Source organism: Lutra lutra, chromosome 1 (genome assembly GCF_902655055.1).
Source record: "Lutra lutra chromosome 1, mLutLut1.2, whole genome shotgun sequence".
NCBI lineage: Eukaryota > Metazoa > Chordata > Mammalia > Carnivora > Mustelidae > Lutra > Lutra lutra.
The window spans coordinates 186839932-186865332 of NC_062278.1; the positions used below are offsets into that span (position 1 = coordinate 186839932).

Sequence of the window (25401 nt, forward strand, 5' to 3'; positions counted from 1 at the left end):
CTGGGGATGGATAGTGCATTTTTTACCTTGAGGGCATAAATCTATGACTAGGAAGAAAGGTTATTCTTCCTAGCTTCCTGTGTTTGTCTGCTTTAGAAGTCTCCTAGTGTGTGGTGCATCTCTTGTGTGTTGGAATTATGGGATCATGACCCCATGTTTTCCTTATATTTCCTTATATGGGCATAATTGCTGTCAGAATGTTCCCTCATGCCCAAATGAAGCATGATTAGTGAATTCTTGTGTGAAAATGTGGACTAGGCTTAGAAATTTCTGAAAACTCAGTGTCTGGTTGTAATGCCTTATAAATGTATGATGGATTTTTTGTTTTGTTTTGTGTTTTTTGGTCTTGAATAAGAGGAATGGCCTCCCAGGACTTTAACTGATGTCAATGATATCAAATTATAGGAAGAGTTTAACACAACTTGTTGTGAACACCAAAAGATCTTTTCAAATATTAATTACCTTTGGAAATGATAGAAGTTTAGATGGGGGGTTGCACAAAATTTTTGAAAGTGAAAAACAAAATCCAGGCCCATGGGTATAACCACAAGTGTTATCCACAGACAATAAGACACTCTGGATTTTTTTTCTTCTTTTAGATTCTATCTAAACTTTTTTCTTCATTTGGAAAGACCTTATTAATGAGGTGGTTCTTTCTTTTGTACTAAGTCTTTCAGATGCGATGTGGTTTTTACACTTAGAGCTCATCTCAACTCTGATGGCAAGCTTTCATTGGAAATATTTGATAGGTACTTCATAATGTTTACACATGAAAAAGCAGATATGTGGCTGGAATTTATGGGATGTCATCCTTCAATGATGGCCAGTTGTTAGGAAGACTCTGTCCTTCTAAGGAGTCCCTCCTCAGACTGCGGGACGTTCTGAGTGGGATATTCTGTGTTGCACAAACCCCAGTCTTCAGTCTTGACTGAGCATGTACTATTTCTACCCCCCCTCCCACTTTTTTTCCCCTTCTGTTTTAAACTCTCCTTTCCTCCCAGAGGATGGAATCTCTCAGCCCAGTTTGGAATCCTGAGTCCACTTCTTACTTGTTTTGTGTAAGTAAGCGGGAGGACTTATTTTCTCCCTTGTTAAATAGAGGTTGACCAAAGGAGCACCTGGGTGGTTCAGTGGGTTAAGCATCTGCCTTTGGCTCAGGTCATGATCCCAGGGTCCTGGGATGGAGCCCCACATTGGGCTTCCTGCTCAGTGGGGAGCTTGCTTCTCCTTCTCCCTCTGCCTGCTGCTCCCTCTCCCTTTCTAACAAATAAATAAAATCTTAAAAAAAAAAAAAGGGTAACAAAAGAATTAAAAAGAATTGCCTTCTCAGATTATTTCAAGGATTAGATGAGCAGAGAAATGAACTGACGTGTCCAGTGTTGGGCCCTGAGTACCTATTGTTAACGTATTACCACACTATCAGATTCTTTGATTCTCTTCTCTTAAGATCTAAAACAATCAGGTAATGTAAGGGCCTGCTTAGCCAGAGTGATTCCATCCCGTTAAACAGTGATTTTGTTGTTTATGCAGTAAAACTTAAACTGACCCTGCCCCCCCCCCGCCACCCCGGGGAACTTACTTAAAATCAAGTCCTGGAAACCAATAGCATATGGTCGACCAGTCCCTGATAACAGAGCCTGAATGCAGGGATGAGTCGGGTCAGGTGGAGACATCCAATCAGTAGAGCGCGCATACTGTCTCCCTAGCTACCAAGGAGCGTGGGCCCTGCCTTTTGGGCGCCAATTCTGACCAAGGTGATAGGCTAGTTCAAATAGCTACTATGGGGTGAACTGTAATTCAATTGGACACCTGTGTGTGACCTAGCATGACTATGCAGCTTTCTCTGTGTGTTGCAATCTCATTGGCCACCTGTGTGTGGCCAGGCCCAACCACATGGCCTTTGCTCTATAAAAGTTAGTCTGTGAGGTTGGGAGGGGTCGCCTTCTCTGTAAGGGGCGGCCCCGACTGGTCGGTTTGATTCTTGATGCTTGGCACAAAATAAAGCTTTGCTTTATTTGCTCAGTCTCACTCCTTTGATCACGGACCTATCTTTGGGGGACCTTTATGGCTTTCCACTGTTTTCTAGTGCCCATGAATGTTTTTCTGGACTCTAGGATCACACATATCAGGATCTTAATTTCAGAGGCTATGACTGGTTTGAATCACCGTGAACCAAGACTGAGCTCTGTTCAAGCTGTAAAATGTGTATCCTTGGAGTCCCTTCCCAACCCATCCCTTTGCCCCTTATCTTCTCCCTGGTCCCCTCACTGCTTGCTTCCCTATGTTATATGCAATAGACTTCGTTCCTCCCCAAAACTAAACACTACTGGTCCTTTGGCCCTTTCCCTCCTATCCTGTTACCTACCAGGAAACCCATTCATGAATCCTAATGTGATTCATTGCCTGTTAATTCCTGTGTTGGGTAGTGTAGGTAACATTTTTCATTTTATTATGTAGAAATAATGCTTCTACCCTTAGGCGGCCATGTCAAGCTGGGAATTTTGAATTTTGGTATGGTGAGTAGCATGGGTAGACAAAAGGGAAGTGGATGAAGACAGAGAACAAATTGAACTTTGGATCTGTTAAAGGATATTAAATAATGTTGTCTTGTTTATATACTCATGTATTTGTCCCCATCAAAGCAGACTAGAGAAAGCCTTTAACAATATTCAGTGGAGGGGCGCCTGGGTGGCTCAGTGGGTTAAGCCACTGCCTTCGGCTCGGGTCATGATCTCAGGGTCCTGGGATCGAGTCCCGCATCGGGCTCTCTGCTCGGCGGGGAGCCTGCTTCCCTCTCTCTCTCTCTCTCTGCCTGCCTCTCTGTCTGCTTGTGATCTCTCTCTGTCAAATAAATAAATAAAATCTTTAAAAAAAAAACAATATTCAGTGGAATGAAAGATAGAGGGAACATAGAAAAACTAAGTATAAATTTAGTATATAAAGTACATGGTGAGAAGTTCTATTCACCTATGGGTGGTAGACGATAAATTTGGCTCTGAGCTTCCTAGTAGCTAAAGTGAAGAGTGAAATATAATTGACTCTAGGATGTGCAACATCTGTAACATAAAAACTAGCATTCTTGGTGCCAAGACCTGAGGCTTGGACACTGTAAGTTGGTTTATTAGTTTTGTCTTCACACGGGGTGTCGGAGATAACTCAGTAATGTATGTAAGAGAAGACCTCATCAGTGTTCTACTTGGGAAGGTAGCTGACCAAATTCATTCTCTCTCTCTCTCTCTTAATTGCAGTGTACTCGCCACACAATGTTACATTCGTTTCAAGTTCAAATTCATTCTCGTATAGTTCTAGGTTGAGACCTCAATGTGCACCAAACAAGCAGTTGATAAAATGTTTTGCAAGTTTAACTACTCTTGAGGGGGTAGATAAGGCAGTTAGTAATTTTAGTGTGCTCACTGGTAAGATAGATGCCAGCCCTAGAGAGGATTAATGAAGGGAAAAGAGTTTTACCTATGGGCTCGCTTAGGCACTCACTCATTCATTCATCAACACTTACTGGGAACTTGTTATACGCAAGCATTGCTTTAGGCTTTGGAACATGAATTCTTCTCTGGCTCTTTTGTTGCCATCTTGCCTCAAGCCATCACCATGTCTCAATTGGACTGGTGCAGTAGTCTCTCAGCATTAGCCCATCAGAGGGCATTCTCCACCCAGCAGCTGGAGGGTGCTTTCTTTTTCTTTTTAAAGATTTTATTTATTTATTTGACAGAGAGCGAGAGAGTTTACAAGTAGGCAGAGAGGTAGGCGGCAGGGGGTGGGGTGGGAAGCAGACTCCCTGCAGAACAGAGAGCTGATGTGGGGCTCCATCTCAGGACCTTGAGATCATGAGCTAAGCAGAAGGCAGATGCCCAACCCACTGAACCACCAGGCGCCCTGCCTTTTTTTTTTTTTTTTTAAGATGTTATTTATTTATTTGACACACACACACACAAAGAGAGAGAGAGCACAAGCAGGGGGAACAGGAGGCAGAGGGAGAGGGGAACCCAGGCTTCCTGTTGAGCAAGGAACCCGATGTGGGGCTGGATCCCAAGACCCTGGGATCATGACCTGAGCCAAAGGCAGATACTTAACTGACTCCACCCAGGCACCCTGGAGGGCACTTTTGAAAACCTAGCCCATCTTCAATTTCTGTCCTTTTAAAACTCTCACAGCACATGTGGAATCGAATTCCAACTCCGTCCTGTGATTTGCAAGCTCCCTCATCCTCTGCCCTGGGACCTCTCTGACATCATCTCATATCCCTCACTCCTCTATCTTCCAGCCCCCGTCCACTCTGAATGTCTCTCTACTCCTGACTATACCAGGCTTCGTTTGGCTTCAGACAAGCTCTCTCTGAGCACCCAGTCCAGGTAGCTTCTCGTCCAGCAAGACCAGCCAGTCTCTGTTTCCCTTTTCATTTTCCTTTTCTTGGTTACACTTATCTTAACCCACAGTTCTCTTACTCACGCTCGTTCACCTGTCTGTCTCCCCATGCTGAAACACAAGCCCCAGGCCACCCAGGACTTCATCTATCCTTTGTGCTCAGCTCCCAACACAGGGCCTGCAGCAGGAGAGTTGGTCAAAAAAATACTTAACTTGTTTGAAGGAATCCTGCAGAGGTGACCCAGGAACATGGAGACAACAGAGAAGATTGTCTCCAGCTCTTCTGTAGGACTTCCGCATATGGTCAGTCTCCCTCACCTGCCTCTTCTCTTTTCCCCCTTTCCCTGAGTTCTGTGGTTTCCTTCCGTGGCCCTTCCCCCTCCTCCACCATCTCAAATCAGAGCAAAGCAAGACAAGCCCACACGTGCATGCAGAACTTCCCTCATTAGCAACAAAAAACAAAACCGGAAATTAAAAAATCCCCAAACACCTCTTACTCCTTTCTCCAAATATTCCTTTATTCCTTCTTTGGACTGTATTGTTGCCTCTTCTGGAAAGTTTTCCTGGATTACAGAAGTCCTCCCTGATCTTACTTTTCTTGACATTGTTTTAATTTTTATTATTCTGAAAGATAACACCAACTATCAGTGACCTACTCTCTTCGTTGCCCTGAGTGTGTTTGTCTTTTCCAGGTACACGATCACTTATGGATGGACAGGAAATCAGTCTTACTCTTTATTTCCTCCCAGCGTGTCCTAGTGTAAAGCCTAGTAGGCATTTAGTATATTCAGGCTGGGTATTTTGAGCGTCTTTAAATAGCCTGGGGACTTTTGGTAGATTTTAACATTGACTTGGGTTGTAGAAGTAACAGGGAGTGGCAACAAATACTAAATCCCAATATGGTCTTGTGTTTACTCTGTGTAGTATTTCATATAAAGAATTACCATTTCATTTAGAAGCTGTGGTCTGTTTTAACCATTTTTGTGATGCCATTTAGTGTGATATGGTTATATAAATTATTCAATATCTTATGTTTATTTAAGGATAGCTTATATTCTGTTTATAAATATGGCTTTATTAAAAAATTAAAACGTTCTCTAACAAAAATGTAGATCAGTTCACGTTAGCACTGTCAACAAACTTCCTTTTTTGGCCACTGGAGGGCACTGTTGCCAAACAAAAGATGATTTTCAGGTTGAAATTTAATAAAGGTTTAGATTAAGCTCTTAAGAAGCATTTATCCCACTAATAGATTAAAATGGCCAATATTGTCTGCAGTAGGTGTTGCCTTGCCATGCAATCCTGTCACAGCTGAATTTGCTATGTCTATATATGTCCATGAGCTGTATGTTATCGAAAAAACTGTGTTTTTCCTAAAAGGCTCTGTGGGTCATTATAACAGCTGGAAGGCACCTTGGAGGTCTTCTAGTTGAACTCTACTAGTTCACAGGTGAGGGATTTAGGGTCCTAGAAATGGAGTGACCATTCATTTGGGTGTGAAACAAAAGACTTCCATTTTATTCATTTATTTAATCAAGCATATGTAACACCCATGATGTGGGCATTATGTGAGAGATTAGGGTAGAGGAGACATAAGATATCATCCCTCCTGTCGAGAGGTTCAGATTCTGGATCTAAGTGAAGAGACGCCAACTGACACCAACCCCCCCCAGCTCCGCCCCCGACCTCAACCCTGTGCCCCAGCTAAGGTCGTAAGGATTAAAGTAGAAGTCATCCTGTTACTGATACTTATGTACAACTTACTTTATGAGTCTTCTTTATGTAGCAGTTTGATCACATCACATAAAAACTTTTTACATAAAAATTCCAAGTGCCTGGCAACTTGTGGGCAGCCTTCAAAATATTATTTTGTTGGTCATTTATTATGTTAAAATCCTTGGACACTCTGTTTTGATTATTTGAAAAATGAGAAATGAGAGGAAAATTTCCAATTAAACACTGGGCTAATTAAAAGGAATAAGCCGTCTCTGCAGTAAGGATAATTGGGCCTTGCGAGATTTATGGCTAAATTGCCATTACTGTTCACATTTGTTGAGCCCCAGACCTGGGCGATTTCACTTGGACAACAAGCTGTGGAGTCCTGCTGGGCGTCCCTGAATTCGGTGAGTCCATCTTATCTCATGGAACTTGCCATTCTGTTTTCTCTGTTTTATGTACACAGGCTCTCGATGAGCCATTATCACTTAGCGATGATTGCTTTTGTACTTTTCATGGTCACTGGAAGGCTGGAGTTTTTCTTCATTAACAAAATGCACCGTTTGCCCATAATTCCACTAGAAAGGATTGTGCCACAGCGCTTAAATAAAGCGGCTCTGTGGTTTTAAGGAATTTCTCAGTTCTTAAAAATGACAGTGTGCGAACCTTATAAAAACACAGCATGTCTATTTAATTTATTTAAATCATCTCCAACTGGAAGAGCCTTTTTAAAGAACTCCCTACCACCTAATGTAGATGAGATGGTACCGGTAACACTTGAAATTAAAATGCCATTTATAAAATTCTTTAATATTTAATAGACACAGTTATTGTCTTTAATGGCTCATTTACGACGTGCTTTAATATGTTGTAAAATGGCTCGGTGGTAAATTCTTCATTGACGTTTTTAAGCAAGCAATAAAAAACAATTTATGACCTGCGTATACCACATTTTGGCAGAAAAACGTGCCCACTTTAACATATGATGGTGAACATACTCTAAATTTGAAGTAATTCCATGCGTCATGTGATAATTATGAATGATAACCCAATGGAGACCTCAGCCATGCATCAGTGTTTGAAATATATTCACATAAGCGTCAATAACCTATTAAATACATTTACCTTCATCAGCCCACTCTTAAATGGAGGAAGCTCATTAACACTGGTTTCAGAATAAATTTGTCAAGAGAGGGATTACCTGTGGTTTTACATATTTTCACGGAAAAGCTGTTTGAAAATTTCCAGAAGACAATTCAATGTGTTGTTTTGTTTTTTTTTTTTAATTTAAGCACCTGGAAATGGAAACATCTTTTCTCATTTCTGCCTGGAGAAATGATGAATTATTTTATGCAGGCAACTTCTGTTTCCAAATTTCCATTGTTTATCAGACAAGACATCACTGTGGGGGATCATCTTTTCACCTGGTTTCCACTCAAAACCCTCCCGCCCCCTTTCTTTTTTTTAACTCCCCAAACCCAGGTTGCTAATTCAGGATACATTTCTTATGTCCTCTTCGGTCTTGATTGAATAGAAATTAGTGTGGTAAAGGGATTTACCGCGATGTCCAAACTTAAGGGTGTCACGTCTTCTATCAATAGTTGGAAGAATTATTCCAATTTGCACTCTGGTACCTGGGAGGCTGAGAACTGGAGTCGCCAGACCATCCCAATAGATCCTACTCTGGGAGGTCGGTTGGACTGATGGCGAGTCTGGCGAGACTGATAGCTAATTATTCAAATGTGTCCACTCTGGAGGTGACACAGGGTAGAACCTAGAACCCTCCTCCTCTGCTAGTGGGCGGGCAGGAAAAGGCAGTGCTGTTTAGTAGCTTGGGGACCTTTTGCTTTGTGATTACGAGAGAATATTCTGTATTTTATTGTTTCAGAAATGTTTTCCTATTGGAGTTTATCAGGAAATGAGTTTGAGTGGATGCATGGACAAAGATCCACTTTTGTTTAGTTTAGTTTCGATGCTGAATTCTTTCACTGAAATCAACAAAAGTAATCTAGCCCCCGTGTGTTGTGTTCTGGCTTTGGTAGGTTTTCTCTGAAATGTTTTAGAGGAGTTCTGATCTGAAGTGTGGTTGTTTCCCATCTGTTTGAGAAATGGTAGTTTAAGCACTCAAGGACTTTAGAATTCTTTCATGTTTGGTCTTAATTTGGAAAATGACATAAGCCTTTAATAAATCTGCAGCAAATCAGAACCTCACAGCAACTCTGAATCACTGTTTTTCACCAGCTTTTCAGAGATGAAGCAAAACTTATTGAAGGGTTAATAGAAAACCGCCTTGGCTCCAAGCTCTGATCCGCTTGCAAATTCAGTCCAACTGCCTGGACGCGTTTTTCCACAAACAGAATTCTCAACTTTAGGATGCTGATCAGTGTCTTGAATTCCCAAAGAAAGATAGATTTATTTTCAGTCTATTTACTAAAGCATGAAGAGGGACTAATTCTTTTTGGAAATGATTTTATAGGAACTGAAACAGTAGGTGCCTTGGTGTCAGATCCTTGGATTTGAATCCTGGCATAGCTGCTTGCTGGCTGAGTGACCTTGGGCAATCCCTTCTTCTCTCTATGCCTTACAGCCCTCATCTGTATGTCAGGATATACGTAAATCCTACTGTTCAGTGAATTAATATTTTAAAGTGCTTGACACAGGGCCTGGCACTATGTGAGTGCTATTTATTTATTTATTTATTTATTTATTTTTTCAATCACGGAAACTCAGTGGCTTCCAATGACAGTTACTTTTTTTTTTTTTTAAAGATTTTTATTTATTTACTTGACAAAGAGCTATATATAGAGAGATCACAAGTAGGCAGAGAGGCAGGCAGAGGGAGAGGGAGAAGCAGGCTCTCTGCTGAGCAGGGAGCCCGATGGGGGACTCGATTCCAGGACCCTGGGATCATGACCTGAGCCGAAGGCAGTTGCTTAACTGACTTAGCCACCCAGGAACCCCGTGAGTGCTTTTTAAATAAATACAAATAAGGAGGGGTGCCTGGGTGGCTTAGTAGGTTAAGCATCTGCCTTCGGCTCAGGTCATGACCTTGGGATCTTGGGATTGAGTCCTGCATTGGGAGGGGGTCCCTGCTCCTTGCTCAGCAGGGAGCCTGCTTTTCCCTTCCTCTCTACCCTTCCCCCACCCCCAGCTCATGCTCTCTCTCACTCTTTCTTTTTCAAATAAATAAAATATTAAAAAAAAAAAAAGGGCTCCTGGGTGGCTCAGTGGGTTGAGCCGCTGCCTTCGGCTCGGGTCATGATCTCGGGGTCCTGGGATCGGGTCCCGCATCGGGCTCTCTGCTCGGCGGGGAGCCTGCTTCCCTCTCTCTCTCTCTCTCTGCCGGCCTCTCCGTCTACTTGTGATCTCTCTCTGTCAAATAAATAAATAAATAAATAAATTAATTAAAAAAAAAAAACAACCCAAACCTCCAAAAAACAAACAAACAAAAAAACAAGTTTGTGCGAATGCTCACAGATTTGAATTAACCAGAACATTCCAACTATCAACTCTCCTCATGGTTTAGAACTGGTAATACATGCTAAATCATATTTGTCTATCTCATGAATTGAAGGCTGTTAATTAGTTATGTAATGTCTTATTTGGACAATTTCTGACTTCATGAAACGTTGAAAGAATAGAAGGAAGAGCTCCCACAAGCCCTTTACCCCGATGCTGCAGTTACTCACGTCATGCTCATTTGGTTTTGAACTCATTCATTCACATTTCTCTTCCTCCCTTCCTTTCCTCCTTTCTATTTTTTTTTAAAGATTTTATTTATTTATTTGACAGAGAGAAATCACAAGTAGGTAGAGAGGCAGGCAGAGAGAGAGGAGGAAGCAGGCTCCCTGCTGAGCAGAAAGCCCGATGTGGGGCTCGAACCCAGGACCTGGGATCATAACCTGAGCCGAAGGCAGCGGCCTAACCCACTGAGCCACCCAGGCGCCCCTCTATTTTTTTTTTTTTTAAGATTTTATTTATTTCTTTGACAGACAGAGATCACAAGCAGGCAGAGAGGCAGACAGAAAGAGGAGGAAGCAGGCTCCCCGCTGAGCAGAGAGCCTGATTCGGGGTTCGATCCCAGGACCCTGGGATCATGACCCGAGCAGAAGGCAGAGGCTTAACCCACTGAGCACCCAAGTGCCCCCTCTATTTTTTTTTACCCTCAGAATCATTTGAAAATAAGGTGGAGACATTTGTTTCTTTATCCTTAAATATTTTAGGGTGTATTTTTTTAGTAATAAGGACATTCTTTTTCTTTTTTCTTTTTTTTTTTTTAAAGATTTTATTTATTTATTTGACAGAGAGGCAGGCAGAGAGAGAGGAGGAAGTAGACTCCCTGCTGAGCAGAAAGCCCGACTCGGGGCTCGAACCCAGGACCTGGGATCATGACCTGAGCCGAAGGCAGCGGCTTAACCCACTGAGCCACGCAGGCGCCAAAGGACATTCTTTTTCTGATCTACAATATGATCAAAGTCAGGAAACTTAATGTTGATACAACCCTGTAATTTCATCTGAAAACTGTATTTAGAAATTATTAATTGTCCCAATACTGTCCTTTAGAGCTGTGCATGTGTGTATGTGTATATGTGTGTATGTTTGTGTGAATGTATATGTGTCTGTATGCAGTTTATTCTGAGGAAAGCTCTGCGTATTGTATTTTTTTCTGGTCCCAAGTTCCAGCGTATGGTCACAATTGCATTTCTTTTCCATGTGTCTCTCCTTTATTTGAAACCATCCTTAGATTTTTTTTTTGCGGGGGGGGGGGGTCTTTCACGACCTTGACACTTTCAAAAGCAATTACGTTTTAGAATGTCCCTCAAATTTGAGTTAGTCTGATTTTTCATCCTGATTAGAGCTAGCTTTAAGGTCGTTGTGTCTTCCAATTCTAGAGGGAACTGTGATATTTCATCACTGTAAATTTTTACACAAAATAGACGAAAAGGGGTTTGATGCTATATTGATTGACACGTGCGCAGTGAGGTGGGTATAGGAAAATCAACAGAGATATTCTGTGAGTGCTTATCTACAACAAGTAAATGACTGTATTCCGAAAGAATAATGCCCTTAGGAGATTCAGCCCACTAATGGTGAGGGCAAATAGATCAAGAGAAAAGAGAGGTAAAACCTCACTATTTCCTTGATTAAAAAAAAAAATCAAGTGTAGGCAGAATTCTTTCTTGTGTACAATGGAAATAAATTAAACATCACAAGAATGGTCTCCTCTGGCTGGGAACCTCAAAGTGTCTTGGACCAAGAAACATAAATAGGCATTCTGCTCTTCTGTTGGAAAAGAGTGATTGTCTCTGTACAGGACCAACACACCAGGGGAAAGATGAAAAATGTAGCCTGGCATCTGAATGTGGAGTGAAGTTCATTCTGAGAATGACTGTGCATGTGAAAACATTTATATATATATGTTTTTTTTTTTTGAGAGAGAGAGAGAGCATGAGTCAGGGATGGTGGTGGTGGGAGGGGCAGAAGGAGAGGGAGAAAGAGACTCTTAAGCAGGCTTCACGCCCAGTGTGGATCCCTTGTGGGGCTTGATCTCACAACCCCGAGATCACGACCTGAGCCAAAATCAAGAGTCAGATGTTTAACCGACTGAGACGCCCAGGTGCCCCAGACAACACTTTTTCAAGTCTAGATATGGGCAGTGCCTCTAATCCTGAATAACCTGAGACTTTTAAAAAAAACAAATGAATACGGAAGCACATGGTTGGGAATCACTGTGCTATGGCTGGGAAACAAAAGAGAAAGAAATGAAATGGCCGGAAGCAAATGCTTTTGCTGCTCTGCACAGAATTTTCCATGGCCTTGAATGCACTCAAGTTCAAGAAGTGACAAGAAAGAGTTAATCCTTTTAAGCTAGTGCCTGGGGTATGCCCTGGGAAAATCTGACCGAATGAGTTACTGCTCAGCCTAAAATTAAACTCCTGGCTCCTTGTCTGGCGTAGGAACTATTAGATCACATTTCTTTTCACTGATGGATCCATTTTTTTAATGAATTGAAAAAAGAATCCCCAGTGGTTCCTTTTGTGTGAAGAAAACAAGATAAATATTAGCCAGGAAAGGTCATTTTGGTTTCCAATATGTGGGAAGTTCATTATGATGGATTCTGATAAATTATACCATGTATTTCTTTCCAATAAGAGAAGGTCACATTGTGCCCTTGGGTGGACAAACATACTTAATAAAGTTGGAGGAAGTGGGAGATGAACATTTGCCAATGTTTCATTCTTTCCCCCGAATACCTTACTTGTACAGTTACTCAAAGCCACTCCCCTCCTGAGCTACTCACTCAAGGCTGACTCTTTTTCCTCTGGCCCCAAAGGGACAGGTCTGCAAGCCCATTACCTACAGTGTTCTGTGGGCAGACTTGTGTAGTTACCTTCAGGAGAAGATATCTAAAGGAGAAAAATCTCAGATGTGCTTTGTGGCAGGTTTGTGATGGGTTCAACGGGATTCTAAGGTAACTAGACCGTGTCACAAGATCATTTTTACCTCATATTTGCAACTTTATTGATGCACATCATTGTTTTTCCCCCAATCTCCACCACTGGAGGGATGTTTTAAACTTAGCAGAGTTAAAAATAGTGTGTTTCATGGTCCATTTTTTTTTTTCCTTGAGATGTCTTTGGTTTGGAAGCATCTAAATCCTTCTTGCAAAGATGTTTTTGCCAGTAGAAAAGTCCTTTCAGGTCTGTGCATTAAAGGAGTGTGTTGAATGTCAACTATGGTATTCACAGGCATTCTTTGTATGTTGGTGGGATATTTTCTGTTGGAAAGACGTTTCCTCTCTTCCTCCGGTTAACATTTTTCAGAAAGGAGCCTCACTGATTGGTTAGCAATGTCTGCAGGTTTATGTCCCACAAAGCTAAGAATTCAGATCTTCATGCTGGTTTTTCCAGTGCTGTGTAGCTTGGGCAAGTGGCAGAACTCTTGGGAAGGGACCATCTCCATTTCTGTTCTCATCCCCTTGTTAATGACATGGGGTGAATGAAATTATGCATCATGAAGGTTGGGGATCCTCTGTCAAGTTTGGAATGCCTTTGCTGCTGAGATAACTTCTACTTTAAAACTGTATTCTGTTACCTAATCCGTGACGTTACTGAGTACTGGATTTTGTGTCTTTCCCCCCTCCTTTATTAAGACCCTTTACAAGTGTGGCTGCATCTGGCTCCCTCCCACTGTTCTCAAGCTGCAGGTTTCATGGCAAAAAAACCCAAAACCCAAAAGCCAAAAAAACCATTATTTTGCTCCTGGAAATCTGTATCATTTCAACATTAACAGGCTAATGATTTCCTGTCCTTGTTGTTTCTTATATAGGTCTTTCCAAGCTAATTTTTTGGAACTGCAGAAATTGTTGGCCCTCGCTACAAATGGGAGTTTGGAGTTGCTCTGAAATCCATCTTGAAATAATTGTGCTTGACTGGAACCAAATCTTATGAAGTCACCAAGGTAAAATGATTTTAATAGACACCTAGAGATGGTTTCTTTATGAAACATTGAGAATTTAGCAAAACGGAGAATCCTAGAGTTGACAATCCTTAATAAAAGTTGTCTTTTTCCATTGAATCTTGGAGTATTTTGGGAATCAAGTTTCTCAAGTTTTAGTTAGTTTCTCTTATTTTGGAAACCATTTCCATTTGCAAAGCAGCATTTTGGCTGTTTAGCAGGGTGAAAGGTAAAATCCAAAGAGACACAAATTTTGTTTTACATTTGAACAAAATGTTCAAGGGGGAAGAAATCGAAGTGGAAGAATGATGTTAGATGTGGTAGGTCAGAAGTCCTTGACTGGGTGTCTGGATTGTTGACTACAATAAAGAATGATGGCTGAATCCTGTCCACTCGCCCCCTGGCATTTCTGCCGGCAGTGATAGCTCTTGTGAAGGGAACACCCGCTCAAGGCACTGCAAGCTCATGCGGGAACCTGGTACATGGAATTGTCTGTGTACGCAGATGGATCAGGGATCATCCCCACAGGTTGGAATGGCTGCCCTTAAGACTTTGGGTTTGGGGTTTTCTGTTGGGATCCAACCAGGAAAACAGACCATTCTGATAATGTGGGACAGAAGAAATTGAATTCAGGGAACCTAAATAAAGGGAGAGTCAGAGAAGTCAAACAGAAGATACGGAGGCAGCCCTGAGATAGGGAGCAGTAGGAAGCTACACTGTCCCCCGGGGTCGGACAAAGGAAGGAAGTAGTGTTTGCCAGCACCTAGGGGAGGGGACCTTCAGTGGGAGCTAGAAACAGAGTTGGTCTCCTGGCAGGAACTGGCACTTTGGAGGAGACATGACCACTCCATACATCTTGCTCAAATTGGAGAAGGTGGGGAGAAATACCCCATCCTTTTTCTTCCACCCTCCAGGCTCTAGCTACTATCCCCTGTTGGTTAAATCCAGCTGATTCAGGGGTCTGGAAAACGCAGCTGATGGGAGTGACCTAGGAGAAGGGAAAATAATGGATCTGAGGACAAAACAGGCCCAGGAGGGGATCGGCTTCCTATATGAAATCTCTTCCTATGACATTTTAATGGGCATGGCATGGTCTCTTATACCCCAGAGATTGGGTCTTCTCTTGAGGATGACTCCACAGCCTTACAAAGTAAATTATGCATATTACACATGGCGTCTTCTGTTTGAAGATGGATGGTGATGGATGCTGTGATGCAGAAGGATTCATTCCCTCATGGCCCAGAGTCCCCTTCTGGAATGAAAGGATTATTTCCCCCTTTAGGAATGAGGACACAGCCAACTGCAGAAGATGACCTACAGCTTTCTTGAATTATTCTCAATTCAAAGAGCCCCCTTGCCTAAAATTAACCATCTTTTTAGGGGCAGCTCATATCCAATGATAGGTCAACATGAAAGGATAAAGCCTTGGTCCCCAGCTTGGAATCGCTGAGAAGGGGCATTTCAGCTTTGGAACTCTCCACTGGATTATTGGGGGCCTTTTCCTCCTTCTGTCCTGCCTTCTTCCTTCCCTGTTTTCCCCTTCCACAGGTGATATCTCTGGACTGTCCCTGGATAAGCCTCCTGCTCACCAGTTCCCAACCTTGGGACTCAGATCATCTCAAACATACTCCCCAATTTGGTAAAAACCTTCCAGACAGGTTTAGGTGATATAGGGACTAATAGGGAAACCAAATTTCACTGGTATGTTAGATAGGAGAGGTTAGAGACCACCTGAAAGACCTAGTCTGAATTTGGAGACTAAATTGTGTGGGACTTTATGGTTAGAGGCAGGAGAGCCAACTCATGAAGCAGAAGAAAAGTATTTAATGATACTCAGTGGACGGTTAAGAATTAAGAAGACAATAGGGATCTGGGCATCTGGAAATTGGATTAAGAACAAGAAGATAGGATTCAGAACCAGCTTGTGTCTGATGGGTTTATTAGCATGGGGAGAGAGAGCAATGCGTACTTGCAGTTCTCAGCAACGTTGCTCACATCTCAGAAAATGGATGGTGTATACATGGACTGGGCAAAGGGTTGCTTGTCCTCAGGTCAATCCAGCAGTACTGAGGAGTGACAGCTGAAGAAAAGAACAGTGAGGGAGAGCACATTCCCTTTGGGTAATGTTTTCCTCAGAGCCCATTTTCAGTGATATAAATCTTGAGGTTAACTTGTGTGATTAATCATTTAAACTAATTAGATTGAATACCTAGTTGGATGTTTGTAAACCACGTATATGGATACAATTTTGTGATTGGGTTGTCTGCCCATTTTTGGTAGACAGAATTCTAAGATGGCCCCTAAGACTTGTACCCTTTTGTGTGTACGACCTGGGTTATTTCCTCCCCTTGAGTGTGGACACGTTTGTGAATATGATGGGGGTTCCCTCCTGTGGTTAGGTTATGGTTATATGACCAAGATGAAGGGATTTTTGTCAATGTAATTAAGGTCTCAAATATATTGATGTTGAATTAATGAAAAGGGAAATTATCGTGGATAGGATTGGCCTGACCTGGTGAGCTCTAGTGAAGGACTCCACCTTACCTGGAAGAAGAGATTCAGACTGAAGCAGCCTGAGAAGGGTCCACGTATGTGATCAAGTTCAGGATGCCACTGCTCAGAGCTGAGAGCAGGTCCTGGCTGATAGCAAGAACATAGGACCTCGCTTATAGGGGCCTATGGAAATGGATTTTGCCAGTAGTGTGCAGGTGGTTAGGAGTCATTCTTTCCCCAGTTGAGCCTCCAGATGAGGACATGCCCAGATGACATTTTGATTCCAGTCCTGGGTGTCCCTGAGCAGAGGACTTGGCTATTATGTGCCAGACTTCTGAATTAAGGAAACTGTTAGAAACTGTGGAAACCATGTCCATATCGTTTCAACTGCTGAGTTGGGCAGTTTATTTGTTAAATCGGAAGAGAAATGAATACCCCCTTTATCTGATTCCTTCAAATGCTTTGTTTGGGGGCCACGACGTTTGCTGCAAACTCAAGCCAAGGTGCCTTATGCAGCCTGAAAATGTGTGTTACTTCGTCTGTTTTGCGCTCTGTTTTAAAAATAAAGCAAACGGAATTAGTTACCAACATATAAACTGGGAAGATCGTATACCAGAGTCCAATTTCTCTTGAGAAGTTAGTCCTGGGGTCCCTAGGCTCACATTTCTGCACTACAGTGACAGGCTGGAGTGGTGACAGCCGCCCCCAGGTGGGTCTCCAGGGTGGCCTCCACAGTCCCTGCCATTCACCAGGGCCATAGGTCCTGCCAGCCTACTCATTCACTTGTGGGCATTTGAATTTTTGACCTTTTGGGAGGAGACTTTGTGACCCTTGATCAGTAACTAATATTGGAGTTAACAACTGGAATTTTAAAGACATTATGGGTGGGACAGAGCGCTTCATCCACAAAGTCAGCGAATGCAGAAACTACATGCTTTCCCTAATTAGTAATAAATTAATAATCAGTTCCCTGAAATGATAATATGATTAAAGACAGCTGATCCTCGAACAACACAAGGCTTGGGGAAGTTGACTTCCCAAAAACTTAGTCACTCAGAGCCTACTGTTGACTGGAAGTCTTACCAATAACATGAACAGTCACTTAACATGTATTTTATATATTGTATGCGTTACCTACTGTATTCTTGCAATAAAGTAAGCTAGAGAAAAGAAAATGCTATTTTAAAAAATCCTAAGAGGGATGCCTGGGTGACACAGTTGATTAAGTGTCTGACTCTTGGTTTTGGCTTGGGTCCTGATCGCAGGGTTGTGGGATTGAGCCCCGAGTCCAGCTCCATGCTCAGCATTGGGTCTGCTTGGGACTCTCTCTTCCTCTGCCCCACTGCCTCAAATAAACAAGTCTTTTGAAAAAAAATCCTAAGAATGAAAATACATTTATAATACCACAATGTATGGCAGAAACTCCATGTGTAAGTGGACCCACACAGTTCAAATGTGATGTTCAAGGGGCAGCTGTGCTCGTACCGAAGCTCACGTAGACCCACCTATTTTCTTGGCCACTTTTGGAACTGCTCCTGGGGTGTCTATCTCCTGCGTGTGCAAGGTGAAGTTGGGGAGACAGAGGGTGGTGCTTTGAGAAATTAAAGCACCTGCAGGGCCTTTCAAGCAGAGAGACCTGATGTTCCCATGTCAGTTTGGAATGCTCAGGATTTCCAAGGCCAAGGGCAAAGAGAAGCCAAGACTTTGTGTCTCCTTGAATGCGGAGTTGCTCAAATATGATCTTAGAACCTTGTCTTGCCCTGGCTGCTTCAAAGGCAGACTGAGTCTCACATCAACGAACGGAATGATACCTTTCAACAAGATCTATTTGACAACATTGCGAGAGGCCAAGAGAGAAGGGTGGGGGTAGAACCTGTTCTCTGGAGTATGATTTGGGTGCTAGGTCCCCAAGGCTGTGCTTTCTCTCAAGCACAGTCTTAGGGTTCTGGTCGAGATGCTGCTGGTCTCTGAGACCCTTCCTTCCAGAACTTCAGGAACTCTGCCTCTAGTGGGGCAAACTGGACTTCAACCAGTGTTTATACATGGCATTATATGTATGCATATGTGTGTGCGTATATAAATAATAAGTATAAATATAAATATACGGGGTTCCCTTGACCCGATGCGGTGAATGACATCATGATACCTGTGCCAGGCAGAACCTAATGTCACTGGAGTTTCAGATGCCAAACTCTCTGTCCCACTTTGTTTGAAAAAGTTAATTAAAAAAAATAGCAAACAAAAGTTAATCTAGTTCTAATTTCCCTAAATGTCAAAAACAGGAGGAAATTAGTGGAGATGTCAACTATCCTTCAATTACAATAAGAAGAAAATTGAGGGGGGAATGCATTTTTTAAAAAGATTTTATTTATTTATTAGAGAGAGAGAGAGAGAGTCGGGCAGAAGGAGAGAGAGTATCTCAAAACAGACTCTTCACTGAGCACAGAGCCCTCGGGGCACGATCTCACGACTGAGTTCAGGACCTGAGCTGAAGTCAAGAGTTGGATGCTTAACTGACTGAGCCACACCCAGGCACCCTGAAAATGCTTTTTTGATATTTTCCTTTTATTTCATTTCTTTTGGGTTTGTTTGAGAATAGTAGACTATACATACATACACATTTGTGAACCGAATTAGACAATTGAGTTGTCTAAGCAACTGTTTCAATACTGTCCATCTGCATGAAGTGAAGTTTATTTATCTTTGTTGTATAGAGATGTAATTGACACATAACATTGTGTATGTTTCAGGTATACAATGTGCTGATTTGATACATATATAAATTGCAAAATGATGATCATAGTATTATCTACCACCTCCATCCTGTCCATAATTACCATTTCTTTTTTGTGGTGAGAACATTTAAGATCGACTCTTAGCAACATTCAAGTATATGATAAAGAGTTATTAGCTATAATCACCGTGCTGTACATTAGCGCCCCAAACTGGTTAAACTTGTAACTGAAAATTTGTACCTTTTGATCAATATCTCCCCATTTTTCTCACCTCCCAACCTTTGCTAACTATCGCTCTACTCGGTTTCTCTGAGTGTGTCTTTTTTCAGATTTCCCATATAAGTGGGATCCAACAGTATTTGTCTTTTTCCATCTTATTTCCCGTAGTGTAATGCCCTCAACGTCCATCTGAATTGTTGCAAACAACAGGATTTCCTTTTTTTCTCATGGTTTTGAATAGTATTCCGTTGTGTATACATACCACATCTGTATGTGTTCATTTATCAACATCCATAAGAAATTAAGTTTATTTTACATTCGCCTATACTTGGTCATATTCCCACCAAACTTTGATACTGAAAATCATTTATTAATATATACTCAGAGAAACCAGGAGAAAAGTCTCAGGCTGAGTGTGACCATTTCTGTGGTTTCTCTGAGATGCAGAAACCATGTCTATTTTATCTGAATCCAGCTCTTCGTGTGTAGCTTTCTAATTTCATGATATAAAATAGTATGTTACCCCCACGTTCCATGAGGAAAAGTCAGGCTACACAGTGGGGCTTCGTAAATAGACTTCTCATTGAAGCATGTTGCTAACTTGGAAAACTCGTAATTATAAGAAGCGTTCATTGGAAATTGAGGTAACGCACAGTGGGAATCAGGTTTGATTTGCCTTCAGTGTCCTTGGGGGAAAAGAAGTCCGGCGCTGAGCGCCTCTCACTTGCTGTTTTCTTCCAGGTTCCCCCAGGTCGTGCTTGCGTGTTTGCCCCAGAGCCTCACCTCCCTGAGCCCTCACTGACTCGCATCTTGCTTTCTCTCCAGGATGAGAGTCTGTGCTAAGTCAGTGTTGCTGTCACATTGGCTCTTTCTGGCCTATGTGTTAATGGTGTGCTGTAAGCTGATGTCCGCCTCGAGCCAGCACCTCCGGGGACACGCAGGTAAGCCCTTTAAGCTCATTATGTACCACTGAGATCAATTAATAAAACCCTTTCAAACGTCAGAGTCCACATTTTAGACACAGGTAGTTGACAAGAGCTTTTGATGGTGTGTAATTAATCCGAGTGAACCTGAGATACATCAGGGCGATGCTGTTCAATGGTTTGGTGCTGAAAGAGTGTTCTAGACATTTTTAAAGGATGGTTTCCAGGTGTTTTCCCCTCCTTTTCTTTCCTGAATACACTTCCATTCTTAGAGTGATTTTTCTCCAAGAATCCTGGAAATCCAGCCTCCCTTTCTTTGCGTATGTATTACTCCTGTAGGTTCCTCTGAAGGCAGGACGTCTTTACTGGTACTTAACTTAAACACTTAAACACTTCCAGGGCTAGAGTGAAGCTGTCAGATAATCTAAGACCACTTGGTGGAGAAAAGATGGTGAATGATTAAAAAAAACAAAGAAGTAAGAAAAGAAAAAAAGCAACGGTAGTTTTTGCATGGAACCTAAAATAAAATGTGTCTAAAGTTTTAGAGAATCATTCCCGTAATTTCTCATGAGACCCTTGTGTATACTTTGCTTATTTCTAAAAAAGTTGAAAATAATCACTTGAGTCTCTGTGTGTGCAGGTGCATGTGTATGTGCGTTTCTGCCCCTCCCCCCTCTCCTTGTTACATCTACATTTAAAGTGATACAGACTTGGAAACTCCCCAGTGCAATGTGTTTTCCTGAGCCATTTGTATTTGTTTGTAGACTCATCGCCAAATAATTAATTTGCCGTCATTGCGTTAGTAATTTGAAGGGTAGCAATGCCAGGCTTTCTCGGACTGCTTAGTGAAAAAGTGAGTCTCAGACTCTCAACCAGATAGAATGGTAAATTCTGCCTCCCACGGGTCTAATGTATCAAGTTTGTCAGATATCCTTACCCTCAGACATATACCAGGCTGTGCTTTCCACTCAGTTATTCTGATATTTTAAGGTTAAGACAGGATATTAGGCTTACCATGATTTTAAAAAATCTCTCACGGTTCATTTTTTCCCGCCTCCAGTGAGAGTTCAGAGAAGACGAGAAAAATAATTGAAATTTTAATGAATCAGCATAAAATCAATACCATTTGGCTGCTGTGAAGTGCCTACAGCTAGTTGGTCATTGCACTGTGTATCTTTTGATGAGCTTGTTCTGAAGGATAGAGTGTTTGAAGTCATTAGTTTTATCTGTTTAATTCATATCTCTCTTCTTGGGTGGAGGCTGAGAGTCTGGGTAGCAATCAGGCAGAACATTTCAGTGGGGCAAGTTATCAGAGCAGATTTCCAGACTTCCAGGAACTCGGCTTGAGAGATTGTGTTGAAAAGGGATTAGAAGTTGAAGGAGACAGAGGACAGGACTGAACCTTTGATTTTTATCCATGCGGCAATCCTCATTTCTTTGAATTTAGAAAAGGCACAAGCATAGGTATAAATCTAAATTAAGATTAGAATTATGTGCACAAGAAATACGGACAATATCTTCTCTATAAGCCAAGACTCAACAGCCCTCAGGACAGCGAGAAGTCAGAGCAAAGCCTTGGCAAATCATGCTCAAGGAATGAAATTTTCAGCCCTAGAATTCCTAGCTGGTTTTATTTGGATTCCCAGCACATGTCCTTTGGCTTTTAGGGGATTCCTCCTGCTTTCATCTTTGGGATTTAAATCTTTCTCACCCCTTGTCTGAACAACCATCAAAGGAGACAGGACTGGTTCCTCCCTGCAGGGGGCTCGGTGTTCTCATTTTCTTACTGCGTGCACACATGAGTGCATGTGTATGATATACGTGATATAAAAGATTTATTACGAAGTATTGGCTCACACAGCTGTGTCGGCTGAGAAGTCTCATGATCTGCGGTCTGCGAGCTGGAGACCCGGGAAAGTCAGTAATGTGGTTTGAAGGTCTGATAACCAGAGAGCCCGGGTGTATTCTAGTCCAGGTCTGAAGGGCTGAGCACCAGGAACAGTGAAGGCACCAGAAGACCGATGTCCCAGCTCAACAGTCTGGCAAAGAACCAAGTCAGCTTTCTCCCACTTTTTTGTGCCATACAGATACACCTAGAAATAATGTTCAATCAGATATCTGGGCATCCCGTGGCCCAGTCAAGCTGACACATAAAATTAATCATCACAGCTGTCCTTCCAGGAAAAAAGAATGCTTCCCCTAGTATATGTGTATGCACTTACCTATCTGTATGCCCCTGTTCTGATTTTTTTTTCCCATTTAACGATAGAGTTTATAAATCTTTTCATTTGCGTGCTTACAGATCTATCACTCTGTGTAACACCGCCTAGTCCTCTATGGTAAGGACATGCCATACATGATTTGATCCCTCCCCATTTTTGTGGACACTTGACTTGTTACTGTATTTATACAAATATATATGTTCCGACTTCAGGTGAATTCCTAGTAGCGAGATCTTGAGTTAAAGTGCATGCACATGTATTAGCGAGAGTAGCCCAACTGCTGTAACCAACAGACCAAATACAAAAATGGCTCAGCAAATGGAGGTCTGTTTCTTGTTCCTGAGTCTTTGCGGTCTGGGGCAAATATATCCTCTGGAGGATCCTCCTGTACTGCAGTCTTTCTGGAACCCGTGGTGGTTGGAAGTGCTAACATTTTCAACCTGTGGCTGCCAAAGTTGTCCTAGACGGGCCGTCCATCCAGCAGGCTGCAAGGGGAAGTGCGCTGGAGGGTTCAGCTGGCAGGTGTAAGGAGCCCTTGCAAGTGTGGGCGGGGTCTCGTGCCCTGCGCGGCCATTGGCTGGAGCCCAAGCCCATAAGCGCATTTCAGGGCGGGGCAACGGGGGAACGTTCTAGCCGGGGACCCAGGGAGACGAGGAGAACCGGGGTTCTGGTACCTCTCCGGCAGCTTTCTTTGCAGCGCGTTCGCGGTTTGATCATGCCAGAGCGACCTTCCAGACTTCAGGACTTACTTATACTTCCACCCACGGTCACAGTGCGATAACGCCCATTTCCCTGTCCCTTTTTCGACTCCCGGTGCTAGCAAGTTTTGTTTTTGTGCCCACCTAGTAATGAAAGCGTTCTATGGCATTGTATCTCTTTCTGACTGATGACGCTCTTAATGTGCTGGTGGGCTGTTTGTTTTTGTTTAAGCTATTGCATTTTTTTCTTTTTCTTTAAAAGATTTTATTTATTTATTTTGGTATTTATTTTTATTTAATTTTTTATGGACCATATCTTTTTTCTTATTTTTATTTTTTAATAGACATATAATGTATTATTAGCCCCAGGGCTACAGGTCTGTGAATCGCCTCACAGCACTCACCATAGCACATACCCTCCCCAATGTCCTAACCCCATTTTTTTTTTTAAGATTTTATTTATTTATTTGACAGAGAGATCACAAGTACACAGAGAAGCAGGCAGAGAGAGAGGGGGAAGCAGGTTCCCCGCTGAGCAAGGAGCCTGTTGCAGGGCTCCATCCCAGAACCCTGAGTTGATGACCTGAGCCGAAGGCACAGGCTTTAACCCACTGAGCCACCAAGGCACTCCTAAGCTATTGCATGTTTTAATCCACTTTTCTGTTGGCTCTATTGATTGTTTACTCGATGATGGGCAAAAGGTTTTTGCAGATTGAGGATGTTGGAGGGCTTTGACCATCCCTTTCCTCATTCCATCCCACTTCCCTGTGTCCCTCCCATTCTAGTGATGCTTGGGGGTGGGGTGTGTGTGTGTGTGTGAGAGAGAGAGAGATGGGGAGAGGGTTGAGGACTGCTATAAATGTTCACTAATGACTTTCAGGGGAAGGAAGTCTAGGATCCTTGCAGTGGCCATGTGGTTTTCTTCCTAGTATAGAGCTCAGCTGATGGAAAACTCAGGGTCGGAATCAATGGAAGGTGGGGGAGGCTGTCTATACCGAGATGCTAAGAAACTGAGCAGGTTTTACTCCACTGTGGGGGTACCCAACACAGCTCCAGGGCAAGCTGCTGAGGGTTAACTGCAGAAGACTCTGTGTCTGTGTCCTAAAGGCCTCTTGTTACCGTCCCAAGGGCTTTGTGGCTTGTGCTGGCCAATTAAGGGAACTGTGGCCCCAGGAATCCCTAGTTAGACGAGAGTGGCTTGTCGATGGTTGGGTATCAACAAGGAGAGACTTCACAAGGGCTCGCCAAGATAAAGGGGAGGAAGGTGGGACTTATCCTCAGTTTTGAAAGATGAGGTACTAGGTGTGGCTTGAAGTTTTCATTTTAGTTCAAGCATTAAAAAACCAAACCTAATGAGACTCCACCGAATTTTCATAGGATAAGTGGTGGGAGTCTTTCTTTAAGGCAAATGGCTTTCATAAGCTTCTGTTAGAGTCCAGAGTGGTATTTTTAAGGAATTAGAAAACACAAAAGACCACCTGTGTGTGGGGGGGGGTTTGAACTTGAGGTAATGGTTGGGTGTGAGATGATGTGGGTTTTTGTAGCCTCAAGCTATAGAAAAGGTGAAGGGGACAGTTCATAGGTCAGTTTCTTTTGAAAGGAACCCAGAGTTAACTCTTATTTCTTCCGCTAGCAATTTGTCCTTTGGTTCTTTTTTTGGTTTGCTTTGTTTTTTGCTATAAGCAGCACCATTTCCCCGCAAGAGGGCAGCAAATGTAATGTGGTGGAAAGACTCAGGCTGTTTCAGAAACTCAAGAATCCTGTGGAATTAATCCTGTGGGGATCTTTGCAGAAATTTCATCTGATGTAGGCATGAGGAGTTTGGGACAGTAAGCACCCCACATACTTGAGATTTAGTTCTAGGAATAACTGGACACTTCAAAAAATTAACAATTTCCCCTTTGAAGACAGAACCAGAGCTTGTCTCCTGATGTAACAGAGAGACAGGAACTTCGATGCTGGTTTGCAAATTCATTTCAGTGGTTCTGTTTCCCCAAGCGAGCTTTAAATAGGACCCGGTTGGGGGTGTGTAAATTGCACAAAAATGCTGTGCTGCTTAGCTACTATTTAATATCTGTTTCGGTGTAAGCCTCCTACGTAGTATACTCTGTCCAGGTGGACAAAGAACCTGAAAAATCGGAGCACACCTGGGAACGAAGAAGGGAATCAAGTGTTTAGGCTCTGGAGTCAAATAGAATCCTGATTCTGGGGCGCCTGGGTGGCTCAGTGGGTTGGGCCGCTGCCTTCGGCTCAGGTCATGATCCCAGGTCCTGGGTTCAAGCCCCACATCGGGCTTTCTGCTCAGCGGGGAGCCTGCTTCCTCCTCTCTCTCTGCCTGCCTCTCTGCCTACTTGTGATTTCTCTCTGTCAAATGAATAAATAAAATCTTTAAAAAAAAAAAAAAAAGAATCCTGATTCTGCACATCTGGCTGTGTGACTTTGTCCAGGCTACTTAACCTCTCTGAACCTGCATCATCGTCTGTGAAAATGAAATGATCTACTTGTTTCCCTTATGAGGTTATTAGGATGACTGAATAAGACAAAGTAGGTGGATGGA

At 42.6% G+C, this 25401-nt stretch overlaps 1 protein-coding gene across 3 annotated transcripts in view; it reads left to right on the top strand.

The window, feature by feature from the left end:
* Positions 1 to 25401, top strand: part of TAFA4 (TAFA chemokine like family member 4) — a 188515-nt gene that overhangs the window by 35337 nt on the left and 127777 nt on the right. For all 3 annotated transcript variants that reach the window (XM_047747144.1, XM_047747135.1, XM_047747150.1), the window contains exons 2-3: positions 13426 to 13557; positions 19827 to 19942. In XM_047747144.1, the coding sequence (XP_047603100.1) occupies positions 13544 to 13557; positions 19827 to 19942 (130 nt within the window). In that variant the 5' untranslated portion in view covers positions 13426 to 13543. The remainder of the gene's footprint in view (positions 1 to 13425; positions 13558 to 19826; positions 19943 to 25401) is intronic.